This window comes from Hippocampus bargibanti, linkage group LG01, assembly GCF_051943395.1.
Source record: "Hippocampus bargibanti isolate YZ-2025 linkage group LG01, ASM5194339v1, whole genome shotgun sequence".
Taxonomy (NCBI): Eukaryota; Metazoa; Chordata; class Actinopteri; order Syngnathiformes; family Syngnathidae; genus Hippocampus; species Hippocampus bargibanti.
Window position 1 is genome coordinate 26,634,209 of NC_142734.1, and position 17,809 is coordinate 26,652,017.

At 42.2% G+C, this 17,809-nt stretch overlaps 1 protein-coding gene across 3 annotated transcripts; it reads left to right on the forward strand.

The window, feature by feature from the left end:
- The first annotated feature begins 1,247 nt into the window (after window positions 1–1,247).
- cxxc1a (CXXC finger protein 1a) lies at window positions 1,248–15,650 on the forward strand. 3 transcript variants are annotated; one of them, XM_089006202.1, is made up of 14 exons: window positions 1,248–1,394; window positions 3,595–3,716; window positions 4,381–4,481; window positions 6,368–6,492; window positions 6,574–6,732; window positions 6,808–7,014; window positions 7,094–7,210; window positions 9,848–10,092; window positions 11,569–11,776; window positions 12,745–12,855; window positions 12,927–12,976; window positions 15,035–15,131; window positions 15,235–15,387; window positions 15,497–15,650. In XM_089006202.1, the coding sequence occupies exons 1-14, from the start codon at window positions 1,392–1,394 to the stop codon at window positions 15,641–15,643; spliced, it is 1,845 nt and encodes a 614-aa protein (XP_088862328.1). In that variant the 5' UTR covers window positions 1,248–1,391; the 3' UTR covers window positions 15,644–15,650. The 3 variants fall into 3 exon arrangements, with proteins under 3 accessions (XP_088862328.1, XP_088862337.1, XP_088862345.1); XM_089006211.1 differs by having other exon boundaries at window positions 6,832–7,014; XM_089006219.1 differs by having other exon boundaries at window positions 6,835–7,014.
- The last annotated feature ends 2,159 nt before the right edge of the window (window positions 15,651–17,809 follow it).

The following is a 17,809-nucleotide window of genomic DNA, read 5'->3' on the forward strand; positions in this document are numbered from 1 at the left end:
TGGGAATAATCCGTTCCCGGGTTTCCATAAAATATACTTTTCAACTAAATAAGCCTTAAAACTACACACAACATACCTTATTCTATGTATAATAAATGTGCTATTGTATTGTAATGAAAGAAATACACTGCATTGTATCATAAAGGCACTTTATTTACATTTGTGATGGTCATTTATGGCTTGATGGAATGGCGTTGGAGGTCGAAGGTTAAAGGGAATTGCTGTTTGGAAAGAGAGGCGCATTACATGAGGACTGTAATTAAAGAAATAAACTGTGCTGTAAAATAAAGTTTTATTTACCTTTTTGATGGTCGTTGATGACTTATGGAAGGAGAGTCACCTTCCATAAGGACTGTTGGTAACTTAACCTCTGGTGCTGTTCGGTCGTGTACTTCCGCCGAAGATCACTCCGCCAGCCGTGGTGGGTGTGTATTATGAAAATAGTGCTTATTATAAGGTTTAATTTTCATAAATGTGACGTTTGTAAGACGAAAAGTTTGTTAGATAAGGTGTTTGTAAGTTGAGGTCTCAGTGTATCAGGAATTTATATTACGTTGTATTTTTTATTTAATCAATTTGTACAGGAGAAATCAATAAATTATAGTGGCCTTAGAATGTGCTAAAAACACGAAACAACCTAAATCACAACTGTTTTCTGTGGGGTGGATTTTACTCTTGACAATGTTTTTACACAGACCTACCCGGCCAGTGCCAATTTTCAGTCCAGTCAGGTATCCCTTTCATTCCTTTGGAAAATTCCAAGAATTTTCGCCACCATTCATATTCGTCAAAACCATATTCATCAGGGGTGTCAGTCATTTTTTGCCGCGGGCCACATTGTAGTTGTGGTTTCCTCTCGAGGGTTGTTATGAATTTGAGGAAGCCGTTAGAATGTTTCATCTCATCCACATATTACATACAGGACAGCACAAGGAATGAAGCGCGCCAGGGTCAGGTTCGATTTTATTTAGGAATTGTATTTTTTAAATGCTCACTCTGCATTTATTTTAATGACCTTTATGTGGTTGTGAGGTTTCCTTTGGATTATTAATTTAAAATTAATGAATAATTTGACGCAACATTTACAATTAATACTTAAATCAATGTTTTCAAAGACCTTTTGTTGTTGTTGTGGATCAAGCAAATTTTCAAACAGCAATTAAAGTTTTTTTCTTGAATAAATGATGTGAACGACTATTTTGATGTAGTTTCTTTTATGGCCTGCTCGTGTCGCTGCCACTTCGATATCGCAGCAAAGAAAAAGAGGAAGAAAAGACGCTCGAAGATGCAACTGCTGATGCTGTGAGCAAGACGATGATGAAGTCGAACAAAGAAAAACCTCTCGGTGTATTTTGGGGGGTAAAACGCGTCTTTTGGCTTCCAACCAAGTGATGGTGAGTCTTGTGACGCTGAAGTAGAAAGACAAACGACGACGCCATTGACACAATGGCGGTTGCTTTTGTTTCACGTATAATTTTCATTCTTCTATGCGTAAATGTTGATCGTTTTCCTACGTTTTCCGTCTTCACTGCTTAATGTCGGCCGGCATATGGCCATAATCGTGGAAAAGACGTTGGCTAAAGTTGGACTGATTTAACCAATTTGTTTCAGTCAAATTACCTTATAGTGGGGGCAAAATAAATCAAAAAGCGATTCGGTTTTTCCAAGTATCGGTTACACAGACATTGTCATAATATTTGTAAACAATGGCATCTTGTCACCTTTGTTACTCGTTTGTCATTCGTTCCCCCACCACGGAATCAAAGTCAAGCCCCGGGGGCCAAATGTTGCCCGCCACATCATTTTATTTGGCCTGCGAAAGCAAATCAAACGTGTTTCCAATTGTGGCCCACGGCAAAAAAAAAAAATACGTTGACACCCCTGATCTACACCTAGGCTGTCAAATTCTTGTTAGTTCAGGTCAGGGTCAGGTCAATTGCTAAAATCACTGCAAATTATCCTGTGACTAAAGTGTCCTTGAGAGTTTTGAAAGGCGCTTGTGAATGAGATGTATTATTATTATTTTTTTTAATTTTATTATTATTGTTATCATTCATATGAGTAACATCAATGAAAAGGTTCCTTCAGCCGTCATCTGTACTTCTTTGAAGGTGTCAGAAGTTTCGCTTCTCATCCAAGATATATATATATATATATATATATATATATATATATATATATATATATATATATATATATATATATATATATATATATATATATATATATACACTCGTTATATCGATATTCAAGGGAGTCCGAAAAAATCGATATAACATCGATATATCCGACCCTGTTTGCATGTAATTTTCTCCGTGCGTGCATAGAAATAGTATCGATATAACCGTGACTATCGATATATCCGATATCGATATAATGAGACTTTACTGTATATATATATATATATATACCCTACTGTCCAGAGGTGGCGGTGCCAGACCTCTGCTAGGATAGGTCCCTGTTCTAAGGTTGGGGGGACCAGAGGAGCAAAAATTTTAGTTCGATGACAAACCCTCCTGGATGAGAAGCGAAATATCCGACACATTCAAAGAAGTAAAGATGATGGCTGAAGAAACCTTTTCCCTGAGGTACCACTCCTGTACGACTGAGATCTTACACAGACGCATATGAGTAACACTAAGTACGTTATTTCCCTTTTTTTAACTATAAAGCAACACAATTCCCAGAGAATGGATTAGGTTTGGAAAAACTACATTTCATGATCCATTTTTTGGCAAAAGATAAGATGAGAAAATCTTTATTTGTCTCCTTTATTTGTGGAAATATTCTCAATTTACAGCAACACAAATATGAAAATGATAAGTAGAAGAACAAAAATAAAGAAACATACATGATAGATGAAGTATAAACATTTGTGTTGGATTATTTTGATCGTTTGCCCTTGGTTCATTGCTTCTACGGGTGTTGATGGAGATAGATGGTTAAGTCATCAGGGAGCCAGGTGTTGAACAGAAGGTTGGTTTAATCTTGAAGCACGCGGAGACATCGCGGTGTCGGCCGAGGAAGGAGCATGGCGAGAGAGAGAGAGAGAGACTAACTAGAAGGGAGAGCATTTTATACGACGCGCCGTGTGTGACGCGAAGGATGTGACGGAATGTAAATGCGACATCATGTAAAGCAAGGCAGGATATGACGTATCAGGAAGTCCAAAATGTAAACAAAGATTAGCGAGCGATGTTTAGAGATGTTTGTATGCCGTATTACCCCAACAATTTGCATATTCAAAATAGTTGAGTGGGGCTGAGTTCAGATTTTTCACATCTGTCGATTCAGAAGTCATGAAGACCATACTCAGATTTACTTCTGTCTACACGTGTGCTTTAACACTGATCACAGGGATTGCTTTATATAAAGGGTCACTAATTTTGGAATAAAATAATAATGAGTTTTAAGATGAATTTTAAAGATGGGCAGTGATGGGGAGGGGGAAAGCGATACCGTTGATAATTTCTTCAACTGCTCGTTGTTTTCTACACTTTTCAATCTAAGTTCTTATCACATGTTATTTGTCAAATGACTGCTGAGAGAAAATCATTTTAAAACGCGGGAATGACGCATCTGTGTGTCTTAAAGGCGGAAAAGGCGTCACTTCTTCAACCTGACGATGATGAGGAAGGAGTGGGTGTTAGCATGGAAACACCAAAGGGGCCAGTCTACTGCGTCTGTAGGAGACCTGACATCAACTGCTTCATGATGTAATCCACCTCACCACTAGTGTCAAAGTTAAGGCCTGGGGGCCAAATCTGACCCGCCACATCGTTTTATTCGGCCCGTGCAAGCAAATCAAACTTGTTAAGTTAATTTTCATGATGTTTGCTAAAGTCCCAACCAAAATTTCAAATTGTCTCATGTAAACCACAATAACAATCATTATTCTCGACTTCAAATTTTAATACTACCGGTAGTTATTTCTAAATTTGTTGTGCGCTGTACATGTAATATATGGAGGGGATGAAACATTGTAATGGCTTCCCCAAATTCATAACGGTCCCCCGAGAGGAAACCGTAACTACCCACTGCAAAATATGACTTTGACATCCTTACACTTCACCAAGGGTTTTCAAATTTGAAGTAAAAAATAATGACTGTTATGTTGGTTTACAGTGGAAAATTTGATTTTTTTTGTTTTGGCTTTAGCAAGCACTATGGCACTTGACATGATTGATTTGCTTTCACGGGCCGAATAAAATCATGTGGTGGGCCAGATTTGGCCCCTAGACCTTGACTTTGACACCAGTGCACCTACACCATCAAAACCATCAAAACACCTGCAGCTCACTCAAATCTGAAATATAAAAAAAGAGGCGGCACAGAAAGTTATTGTCTTGATCAACACCATGTTTGTTGTCATCCAATCAGCGGTTGTGACAGCTGCACCGAGTGGTTCCACGGGAGCTGCATGGGTGTGTCGGAGAAGGCAGCCAAAACCATCCGAGTGTGGTTCTGTCCCACTTGTCGAGGTGACTGACCAATCTTTAACACACACGCGCGCGCACACACACACACACCCACACGCACACACACGCATGTACACAGACAAGTCTTTATTGCCGTAATCCAGGGTGTCAAAATCGAGGCCCGGGGTCCAAATCTGGCCCACCGCATTTTTCTGTGATCCGACCATTATTCGCGAAAAATTGTACATTCCCCCCAGGGTATCTTCCCAATGTCACAGGTGTCCAAGTCAAGGTGAAAGCCAATCAAGCATGCCAAGTGCCATTCTCATCTATTGAGCTAGCTAGCTAGCTAGCTGTTTTTCTATTCAGCTATCCGGCTAATCATTTACATCACAGGTATCCAAGTCAAGGAGGCCCTGGGCCAAGTCTGACCTGCCACCTGGTCCAGAATGCTGCTGCTCGCCTCTTGACTGGTACTTGTAAGTGGGAGTGCATAACTCCGACTCTGGCATCGCCTCACTGGCTCCCTGTACATTTCAGAGTTCTTTTCAATATCTTATTAGTTGTTTTCAAATCTTTCAATGGCCTCGCTCCTCCTTACCTCTCGAGCCGTTGCTGGTCCCACTATGTGGAATGATGTGTCACAGAACAATTGGCAAGCCTGATCCCTGCCCATCTTTAAAAAGGGTCTCAAAAGTCACTTGTACTCTTTGACATTCGACTCAGCAAGATTCAGACTTGATCATCGTTTCACTTCCTGGTGCTTTCTACTATCTTTATGATACCTTTATTGCTTTTACATGATAGTTGTTCATGGTAAGTGCTTTGTTCCAGCTTCAGTTACTTTGTTACTGTCACGGTTTGCGTGGTGGTGATGGCGGGTGCGGATCCCAAAAAGCAGGCAGGAGGGAGAAGGAGGTTGTGTTTGACAAATTGTATTAAAATAAAGGTCAGCAGGAACAAAATGTAAAACATCAAACTCATCTGAACAGAAAAAATACAAAGTATCAAAAGAAGACCAAGAGTAAAAGTCTGCCAAGATTAAACAAACACATGCACAGCATACATTGCATACAATTGCATACAACAAACAATGACCCGACACCGGATGGTCGTGCCGGGAGTCCTTTAAAGTGTCACTGATTAAAACGACCAGCACCTGCGAGGCTGCAGGCAGGGCTGACGTCGCTACCCTTTGGTCGCCAATCCGAACGTAGCAGTCCGCCACTGATCGGGACGACCAGCACCTGTGCAGGTGCAGAGGGGCCGACAGCGCCATCCGTTGGTCGCCAACCAGATCATGACAGTTACAGCTTCACTGTACTCTCTTTTGTGAGAAAACATTGCTGCAGTGAAGGAGTCAGTAGGACGCATCTTTTTGGGTCACCCTCCTGAAAGAGGAGTGTGTAAAAGTGATTGACAACTTTGTCCGACGAGTACAGGTTTGCTTGCAACGAAATGGTGGACATTTCGAACACATCTTGGGAAAGCCATAAATGGACTAAAAATTGACAGAAATAGGTGAAACTCTGTTGAATGGTCTTCCCTAAACTTAATAATGTGTGGTTGTAATTTGAAATAAATAGCTTTTTAATCAAAGCCACAATTTAAATTTTCATGGGTACGCATCTTTTTGGGTCACCCTGTAAATCAATATGTATTGTATTTTATTGTATTAAAGGCTTTCTTATCTTGTCTTAAACCACAATAACAGTCATTATTCTTGACTTAGATAGATTTGCAAACTAGTTATTCATTCATTTGTTGTGTGTTCGGTAAGTAATACATGTGGAGGGGATGAAACATTCTAATGACTTCACCAAATTCATAACGGCCCTCGAGAGGAAACTAGAACTACAATGTGACCTGGGGCAAAACATGTCTTTCACACCCTTGGCGTGATGTGACACCACTCCTGTTAAATGGTGTTCAACTCTGCTCCATTTCAGAAGTCAACCCATCTCTGGAAATTAAGTATCGTCAGAAGAAGGCCAAGGAGGCAGAACCTGAGGAGGAGGAGGAGGACGGGAGCTCACCCTTTCAGTCCATGAGTGATGGTCGGCGTAGCTCGCAGGTAATCCGGCAGGCAAGAACCAAGCTCACCGCGCCGTCGACAAAAGCTCACAAGTGTTTTTTTTCCCCGCCTTGCCCCCAGCAAATCAAGCGTTCCGCTCGCATGTGTGGTGAGTGCGAGGCCTGTTTGAGGACGCAAGACTGCGCCACCTGTGATTTCTGCCTAGACATGAAAAAGTTTGGCGGGCCCAATAAAATCCGTCAAAAGTGTCGACTGAGGCAGTGCCAGTTTCGCGCGCGGGTGAGTGATTGATAGATTGGGCGCTGTCGTTATCTGTGGAAACGCTTCGCAAATAAAATGAGTTTTTTGCAAAAGACGTGGCATGTTCCCGTTGTGAAGCAGAAGATGCTTCGCGTCAAAGAAGAGGAGTTGAGTCGCCGTGGCGCCAAGCGGCGACGGGAGCGCCGCCGCCGTGACGGTGGCCATTTTACCGAGGACCAAGACGAGGAGGACGATGACTTGTTCAGTGAAAGCGAGCTAGAGCTCTACCAGCAGTACAAAGCCGCCGGATTCGACGACCTTGTCAGTGCGGGGTCGGGAACGGGTGGGTGTTTGTACGGGAGTCTGGCGCTTCTTCCCGTCACGCGTCTTTCTGCTGCAGATGTGGCATAGCGGAGAGGCCGAGGAAGACGACGAGGAGGAGGAGGAGGAGTCACTCAGAAAGAAGGCTGTGAAGGTGAAACATGTGAAGAGACGGCAGAAGAAGCCAGACAAGAAGGTGAGTACCGACTTCACTGCCAAACGCTGTGAACGGACACGCTACACTACACCAGTGGCAAGCCATGCATTTGACACCGAGGCCTTCAGTAGTGCTCCGTCCTAATCAATCAATCAATCAATCAATCAATCAATCAATCAATCAATCAATCAATCAATCAATCAATCAATTCATAACTATTTGATGACGATGCTATGGCTGCGACTGCGACTCATCTAAAAAGTGTGGTGTGTTTTACTACAAGTCCACTAGAGGGTAGCGTTAGAATCAGAATAAGAAAGCCTTATGTTCCCCACAGTGGGGAATTTGCAATCTACAGCAGCATCATTCAAAGGGGTGGTGGTGGAGGGGTTGAAAAGAAAAAAAGTATTGCATCTACAAAAGATGACAGAAGACGAAACTGTACAACTGCTCAAATATGTTTCATACATAGTACAAAGTATAAAAATACAGTATAAAACATATATATGTACAGTGGGACCTCGGTTTACGAACCCCTTGGCTTACAAACTTTTCGGTTTACGAACATTACATGTATGTAAATTTTACCTTGGCATACGAACTATTTTTCGGGATACACACGGATCTGCCGCAATGAGTGATGTGTCGTTCATGAATGAATTCTTCAAACAAGGAAATGGCAGCTGACTTTTTTTTGTCCTCTATTCCCGCCCCCAGTCGTCGGTTAAAGACACGTGATTGGTCAAGAACGCAGCAGTGGTGGATGGGGTTATAGACAGAGAGAGAGTGAGGCCGTTCTCCGAAAAACAAAATGGTGTCTGCGGTTAAAGCCACGTGCTTGGTCAAGAACCCAGCAGTGTGTGAGGGGGGGGTGTTAAACATGCAGACAGGCAGACAGAGAGAGAGAAAACACACACACACGAAAGGGAGAGGACAGAGCTTGAAACAAAAAAAGAGAAGGGGAAAAAACAAGTAAAATAGTGAGAAAATGGATAGAAAACAGTGAAATTTGGACCAATTTCAACTTTGATAGTTCAAAAGCAGAGTGTAGAATGGAAGGTTAAATATCCCATCAATCAGGCTCAACAAATAACCCGCACAAGTCATCTGTACACTTGATGCAAAATGCTATTAACCCAGCTAAACAGATCACAATTGATGAACTAGATACAATTATCACAGAGAAAGGACCTACAAGGGATCATTCCTCAAGATGGTGAAAGAAGCCTATGTTCCTCATCAAGTGTTTAATGCTGAGTAAACCGGACACTCCTTTCCATCAAGCCATTAACAACCATCACAAAGGTAAATAAAATGACTATTGTACATTACAGTGTATTTCTTTAATCATAATACTATATCATATTTATTATACATAAAATAAGGTATATTTTGTGTAGTTTTAAGGCTTAGAAAATTAGAAAGTAGAAAATTATGTTTTATGGGGACCTGGGAACGGCTTATTCTCATTTTAATGGTTTCCTATGGGAAATTAATTTTTGGGATACACACTTTTCGCCTTACACACTCTGTCTGGGAACCAATTAAGTTTGTAAGCCAAGGTGCCACTGTAACTGTATTTACTCTACATAAGGTTGCTGTGCTATTTACAATGTATAAGTCCAGGTTTTTTTTTACCTGTGTTCATTAAGAAGCCTGACAGCAGTGGGTAGAAATGAGCTGCGGTATCTCTCCTTGCAGCGTGGATGTAACAGTCTGGCTGAAGGAACTACCCAGTGCTGTGAGCGTGCGCATGAGGTGGTGGGAAGGGCTGTCCATCATAGCTTTTAGTTTAGCTTGCATTTGCCCACCTCCTCCAGAGAGTCCAGGGGGCAGCCTAGGACAAAACTGGCCCTTTTAACTAGGTGCTCCAGTATTTTTCTGTCCCGGTGGTGATGCTGCCTGACCAGTTAGCCAGGATATAATTATAATTCGCTGCGCCTGTGAAAAGGCCTTGGTGTCGCCAACTCTAAATTGGATTGGTTCAAGCTAAAGTTTGATCGACACTTTTCATGCTACGGAGCCCGCAGAACTGATTGTGAAGGCGTCCAGGATGATTCCTGACCCTGGTCACAATTCATGGCTGAAATGGGATTGGTTAAATCAAGGGTGTCATTGTCATTCCGGTTTTTTCTCGGGGGCCATTATGAATTTGGGGAATACATTAGAATGTTTAATCCACCTCCACATATTACATGTACAGTGCACAACAAATTAATGAATAACTAGTTTTCAATTTTGAAGTAAAAAATAATTACTATTATTGTGGTTTACACTGGACAATTTGAAATTCTGGTTTAGAGTTTAGCAAGCATCATGGCACTGTACATGCTTGATTTGCTTTTGCGAGCCGAATAAAATGATGTGGTGGGCCACACTCTGCCCCGCGTCCTTGACTTTGACACCTGTGGGTTAAAAGTATGAAAACACACACCTGAAAGCAGCATAACACGGGAAAGAAAAGCAACGAAAGGAAGCTGACAAGACAATTTGGAATGATTTCATAAGAATTGATGGACAAAATGACATTCTCATCAGTTGTGATTCAGATATTTTGAGGCCAGTAGAGAAGGCATTGCAGGCCATGAGATCCACCACTGCGCTACGCTATACATTTGGAATAAATGATGTCCCCCGTCGCATAGTGAGACCGTGTGTGACCGCTTTGTTCCACAGAAATCCATCTCCGCCTCGAAAGAGGAGGCGCGGCGTCATAAGACCAAGCAGCGACACAGGGGGCGCGTACGCCACAGCGAAAGAAGAGTAGCAGGCGGAGGAGGAGGAGCAGGAGGAGAAGCAGTGGCGGATGCAAAGGAGCTCGGCAGTCCTCTGCGCCAATGTCTCGGGCCAGGCTGCGTCCAGGCGGCCAGAGCTACCTCAAAGTACTGCTCCGACAGTTGTGGCATGAAGCTCGCAGCCAAGTGAGTCTCGCCACACGCGGCCCTTCTCCTTTTTGGCATTTCGCTAAAACCAGGGGTGTACAAAGTATTTGCATAGGGAGCCAGATTTGATGTGTTATAAATGTGGGGGGGGGGTGGGGGGGCAATCATGGGGGATGTACTTTACATATAACGACAACGCGTGTGGCTGCAGCTGCTCACCCACAGAAAAACTTATCCTGTGACCTTGAGAGTTTTGAAAGGTGCTTGTAAATAAAATTTATTATTATTATTATTATTATTATTATTATTATTATTAATTGAAATACATTTCAGCGAGCCATTCTGTTTTTCGCATTTGCTTTTTTTAGTTTAATTTTCAATTATCAGAAGCACGTGTTTTGATTCATTTGAAACATGCAAATCAAAATTAAATGGACTTTGATAGTCAACTTTCCTTCTTTTGTTGATTGTTGCTATTTCAGAATTAAAAATAAAAATAACTAAAACTTGCAGTTTTAGAGCATTTTTTAAGTATAGAAAATCTCGATTTTAGAAGAAGAAAATTAGAAAATCGGAATTTTAGAAAATAAAAAAATAGAAAATTGCCATTATATATATTTTTTTTTATTAGAAAATTGCCGTTTTAGAAAAAAAACATTGAAAATACCCATTTTAGAAAATCTTTTCCTTTCGGCTTTTCCCTTCAAGGGGCCGCCACAACGAATCAGTGTCCTCCATCTTCAGAGGTTTGATCCGCGTGTTTGTTTTGGCCAAGCTTTTACGTCGGATGCCCTTCCTGACACAACCCTGAAAATTGCTACGTTCAATTATTTTTGTTTAGAAAATCTCCATTTTAGAAAATTTAAAAAAATTGAAAATCACCTACTTAGAAAATAAAATAAATGAAAATTGGCACTCTAGATTATTTTTTTAATTTAGAAAATCACCATTTTAGAAAATTGGGGTGCTCATTCAGTCAATTCCACCTCTACTAATTTCTTGTTCCAATTTGAGCCTCTAGATGGCGGCACTTAGCACACACGGGTAACAGCGCCACTTCCTAATGCAGGGGTGTGCAAAGTCGGTCCTCAAGGGCCGCTGTACTGCCTGTTTTCCAGCTCTCCCTGGAGCAATGCACCCGATTTAAATAATCAGGACAGTTTTGATGCTGCTTCAGAGCTGACTGATGAGCTGATCATTGGAATCAGGTGTATTGCATTCGACATGCTTGTCGATTTTATGACGGGAGGGTGCGGGCCGGATGAAAATTGGCCACGCGGCGCATTTGTCCCCGGGCCAATATCAGGAAATGAAGAAAACCCGATCTTGCCCAGATCAGCTAAAAGCCTGGTCATCGTGCATCTATCACGTAATCGTAACAGGGCGTCTCTACATTTCGCAAATTTACATCCACATACGAGAGGGACGTCAGCGTCAGGATGACTTGCTTCTCTGCACCTGTACGAGTTGCCTTTTTTTTTGGCGAGTGATTGACTAGACATTTGTCGCACGCAGTCGCATCTATGAGATCGTCCCTCAGAGGATCCAGCAGTGGCAGCAGAGCCCCTGTGTCGCAGAGGAGATGGGCCGCAGGCAGTTGGAGCGAATCAGGAAGGAGCAGCAGGCCACCAGGCTGCGTCTCACTCTGATGGAAAAGCGCTTCCACGAGCTGGAGGGCATCATCGCCAACTCCAAACTCAACCAGGTGCAGCACCATGAGGAGGTACGTATACGGCGGATTGAAACGCCATGGGAATTGTTGGTATGGAATATCGCGCTGAACGATCTGGTCGGAAAAAGCTGATCGCCATCGAAGCTTTTCACTCAATCTCCATCTTTCTTCTTGATCGTGAAGATGATTAGCGGTTTTTCCCCCTCTTCAAAATAAGAATCTGGAGGCAAAGGGCTGAAATTAACATCAAATTAGATTAGATTAGATTTTATTAGATTTGATTAGATTAGATGGAATTTCATTAGATTAGATGAAATTTCATTACATGAAATTAAATTACATTAGATTACATGAAATTTAATTAGATGAAATGTAATTAGATTAAATTACATTAGATTAGATGAAATTTAATTACATTAGATTAGATGAAATGTAATGAGATTAAATTACATTACATTAAATTAGATAAAATTAAATTACATTACATTAGATGAAATTTAATTACATTAGATTAGATGAAATTTAATTGCAATAAATTCAATTAGATTAAATTAACCTTTATTAGCCTCACAGTGGGAAAATTCACAATTCATAGCACCAAAGTTCTGAAAGGAAAAAGGAAAAAAATGAAAAACAAAATATAGGAGCTGTATTGCCGTGATTAGCTGTCACAGGTAAAACTGGTTGTCAATCCAACAGAAATGACATCACTCCTATCTATTTTTCACATCTTGGGGATACTCAACACTAGTTTTTCACGACACCAAAACAGCCACAGTGATAAAATAAAAAGATGGTAAGGAAAACTTTTTTTCCATTGAGATATTTGGAGTGGTAAATTAATCAATCATCTGCATCGAAATGAGATGATTCCACAGCCCGAGTCGAACCAGAGACTTGAAGTAGTTTGAGTTGAGAAAGAATAGGGATTTCTGTTTTTGAAAAGTGGTTTGAACAAGGCTAAGACGAAATAACACAAAGCCAATGAACAACGGCTGCTTTTGTTTGTGCGTCCAAAGGCCATCGAAGGCGATGGCGACGACACCGACTTTCAGATTTTCTGCGTATCCTGCAGCCACCCAGTCAACCCCAAGGTGGCGCTCAGACACATGGAGAGGTGCTACGCAAAGGTCCGTATGAGCCTCTGCCACCATCCATGTTTCCGTCACTTGACCACGTTCACCCTTTTTTGTCCCCGTAGTACGAAAGTCAGACGTCCTTTGGATCCATGTACCCCACGCGGATTGAAGGGTAAATAAATCCACCTACCGCCTCGCAATAGCTCATCTTTGACCTCTCGAGCTTATTCGAACTGCTCCAGGCGCACGCAGCTCAACTGTGTTGAAGCTTATGGAACACCTGCAGCACATTTCACACCCACAACAAAATACATCCAACTAAAGTGGCAGAAATATTTGTATTCATTATATTTTTACATGTTATGTTCTGAAAACAAACCATGATAGCAGTGATTTTTTTTTTCTATAAACTCATTGGCTGCCATTTCCAAATTTATTCGGGAATTGAAAAGCATGACGTGGAGCCCTCCTCCCAAATTTGTTCGGGTTTTGTTTTTTCTTGCGCGGTGGGGGGGTGCGTTTATAGCTTCGGTCAAACCTCTGGCAACGTTTTTCCCTCCCACGAAGGGGCAGCATTTGCCTTTTGTACAGCCGCCCCCATTTCAAGCTCAGATAACTCCAGACCAATGTTCCCTCTAAGCTGCGCGCATGCGTAATCGCGCACTGCTTGCACATACTCAGCGCACAAGAACATCTATGCAGCGCACATTTTGCCATGTAACTCAATGAGTGACAGGTGTCCAGCCAATAATGCCGTACAGTTCACGTATGCTACACAGCCAATCGGAGCAGAACGCCGCGAATGTGCCCTGCCCACGCGCGCCGTGATACTGCCGTGAAACTGGTGTGTGGCCACAGCGTACACATTAGTGATGGGAATTCCAGCTCTTTTTAGAGAGCGAGATCTTTTGACTCGGCTCACTAAAAAGAGGCTCTTTTGGCTCCCAAATGGCTCCTCAATTTGTTTGTTTGTTTGTTTTTTGCTTAAATTAATTAACTACCAAAATTATGTGAAAAACAAATTACTCATGTATAAAATACACTATATCAAATATTTTTATTTATATGGCTTGATTTATATGTGCAAAGAGAGCATCCACAAACTTTCACTTTCCTTGTGGTTACTCTGGTCTGATGATCAGCTGTCACTAATTTGCTTTTCATATTAATAATGCTATCATACCAACTTGTAAAAAATATAAGAATTGAATAATAACATCATAATGTGATAACATTTCTCCACCTGTCTACCCTAACACACCTAACCCTCCTCCTTCTCCTCACTGCTGTGTGTCTGTAATTCTCCCCTCCCTCCTCTACCACGAATATCGACCAATCACGTGGGGCTTTAACCGAAGACTGGGGGCGGGGAATAGAGGACAAAAAAAGTCGACTCCCATTTCCGGCTCCTTGTTAGGAACCGGCTCTCTTCGTTCACTTCAGAGATGTTCTAAGAACCGGCTCGTTCGCGAACGACACATCACTAGTACACATCTGATGTTGCTCACAGTGGTCCTCAGTGTGCTCAGGGAGCTTGTGCGTCTGCTCAGACACATGAAAAATTAGAGGGAACATTGCTCCCGACTCATAATTTCGGAATTAACTCTTATTTTTCTGATGAAAGAAGAGAGTCTAAGGCAGGGGTGTCAAAGTCATTTTTTGCCGCGGGCCACATTGTAGTTATGGTTTCCTCTCGAGGGCCGTTATGAATTTGGGGAACCCATTAGAATGTTTAAATCCCTTCAAATATTACATATAGAGCACACAGCAAATTAATGAATAACTCGTTTTCAAATCTGAAGTCAAGAATAATGACTTTTATTGTGGTTGACATCCAAAAATATGAAATTTTGGATCAGATTTTAGCAATCATCATGGAATTTAACAAGTTTGATTTGCTTTTGCGGGCCGAAAAAAATGATGTGGCGGGCCGGATTTGGCCCGCGGGCCTTGACTTTGACACCTGTGGTCTAAGGTTTCTTACGCTGCATTGAATGTTTATGTAGCCCTAAAAGTCAATATCCTGTGAGTCCTGCAATTTGAGTGAAAATGACAAAAACCTTGGTACTGGAGTGGACATATTTTTGTCTGCCAGTGAATGAGTTAATATCATCTGTGAGCTTCCGGGGTTGATTTTAAACTTCAGTCCAACACAAATCTTAAACGATCGTGCACACGATCACGCCGGCGTCTAGCCTAAAATATGACCTATTCCTGCTCTCTGACACAGAGCGACGCGCCTCTTCTGCGACGTCTACAACCCTCAGAGCAAAACGTACTGTAAGCGTCTCCAGGTTTTGTGTCCAGAACATTCCAGGGATCCAAAGGTTTGATTGACTTCTGCGTCTTGCAAAGTGCTTCCGTGTTCTCATCAAACGTAAAAAACCAACGACAACATTTTTGTTTTGTTGTTGATTGCGCCTCCTCCAGGTGACAGCGGACGAGGTGTGCGGATGCCCACTGGTCAAAGACGTCTTCGAACCCACCGGCGAGTTCTGTCGGGTCTCCAAGCGAAAGTGCAACAAGCACTACTGCTGGGAGAAGCTGCGGCGCGCCGAGGTAGACCTGGAGAGAGTCCGGGTGGTGAGTCAAGTTCTCTTGCAGGCTCGTGACACCATCTTGCAGCAGTCAAAATCAGACTAAATCGTTTTGTCGTCCGTCTCTGCTTCCTTTTCCTGTTTGTGTTGCCAAGTGGTACAAACTGGACGAGCTGTTTGAGCAAGAGAGGAACCTGCGAGCCGCCATGACTAATCGGGCGGGTTTGTTGGCTCTCATGTTGCACCAAACCATCCAGCACGACCCGGTCACCACAGACCTGCGCTCTGCCAAAGAACGCTAAGCGGCCGACAACTTCCTTGTTCATCCTTACAGGATTTGGCTACCATTTAGAAGAGTTTAAAGTTCACCACCGTGTCGTTTGATGTTGTCGTTCCAGTGGTCAAATCTGGCCTGCCACATCATTTTATTCAGCCTACAAAAGTAAATCAAACTTTTGAAATTCCATGATGCTAGCTAAAGTCCCAACCAAAAGTTCAAATTGTCCCACGTGAACCACATGTCACGGTTTGCAAGGTGGTGATGGCGGGTGCGGATCCCAAAAAGCAGGCAGGAGGGAGCAGGAGGTTGTTTGACAAATTGTATTAAAATGAAGGTCAGCAGGAACAAAATGTAAAACATCCAAATCATCTGAATGGAAAAAATACAAAGTAGCAAAAGAAGACCAAAAGTAAAAGTCTGCCAAGGTTAAACAAACACGTACACGATGCATGCTGCAACCAAGCAGCAAACAAACAATGAACCGGCACCGGATGGTCGTGCCGGGTGTCCTTTTAAGTGTCAATGATTAAACGACCAGCACCTGCGAGGCTGCAGGCAGGGCTGACGTCGCTACCCACTGGTCGCCAATCTGATCGGGACGACCAGCACCTGTGCAGGTGTAGGCGGGGCCGACAGCGCCCCCCGTTGGTCGCCAACCAGATCATGACACCACAATAACAGACAATATTTTTTACTTCAAACTTGAAAAGTTGTTATTCATTAATTAGTTATGCACTCTCGGTGAAATATGTGGAGGAGATTTAACATTCTAATTGCTTCCCCAAATTCAGATCGGCCCTCGAGAGGAAACCATAACTACAATGAGGCCTGCGGCAAAAAAACAACTTTGACACCCTTGCTCTAGACCAGAGGTCCCCAACCCCCGGGCCGTGGACCGGTACCGGTCCGTGGGTCATTTGGTACGGGGCCGCGCAGAAAGAATAAATAATTTACATAATTTCCGTTTTATTTATTATTCGAGTCCGAACTATGTTTTATTTTGAAAAATGAAAAATTACCAGATTACATCCATCTATGACTTACTCTTGATGCATGTCAAAACACTTGTCTAGGTCATGTAGGTATCATTTTATTTTGTTGTATTTATCCGCTGGTCTGTGAAAATATTGTCTTACATTAAACCGGTCCGTGGCGCAAAAAATGTTGGGGACCACTGCTCTAGACCACGGGTGTCAAAGTAAAGGGCCAAGGACCAAATCTGGGCCGCCACATCATTTTATTCGGCCCATGAAAACAAATCAAGCATGTTAAGTGCCATGCTCATCTATTGATCTAGCTAGCGAGCCAGCTAGCGAGCTAGCTAATCCCTTACATCACTGATGTCAAAGTCAAGGCCCGGAGGCCAAATCTGGCCCACCACATCATTTAATTCAGGGGTCTCAAACTCAATTTACCTGGGGGCCGCTGGAGGCAGAGTCTGGGTGAGGCTGGGCCGCATCATGATTTCCAGATAAAACATTCCAATGTACTCAAAATATTTATTTTTAACACACAAAAAATGAATTAAATGGAAAAAAATGAATAAAAAATAAATTAACCAGTAATAAATAAATAAAATAATTATAATGATCATAAGGCAGATACAGACGACTGAGAAAACCTCAGGAAAACTAATTATTTTAATAAAGTTTCAAATGTCTGTATTAACAGTTGTTGAACCTTTAGCTTTCTTAACATAAATAAAATATTGAACATGAACTGTCCTAAACATGGCGTCTCTTTCATTCGTATCAATCATGTGGGCCTCACTGATCTTATCTTTCATATCAAGGCGGGCCGCAAAATATTCTTTCGGGGGCCGAAGTTGGCCAGCGGGCCGCGAGTTTGAGACCCCTGATTTAATTCAACCCGTGAACGCAAATCAAACTTGTGGAATCCATGATGCTTGCTAAAGTCCCAACCAAATTTTGTGGCCCATGTCAACCACAATAACAGCCAATATTTTTGACTTGAATTTTAAAATGAGTTTTTTTTGTGTGCTTTAGATGTAATATGTGGTGGAAATGAAATATTCGAATGGCTTCCCCCAACTACAATGAGGCACGCAGCAAAAAATGACTTGGACACCCTTGCTTTATGCATTCCTTTGTCTCACAATCCCAATTCACAGCAGCAAAGGTATGAAAGGAAGAAAGCGGAAGAACAAAATGCACGGGAGGTGCTGTAA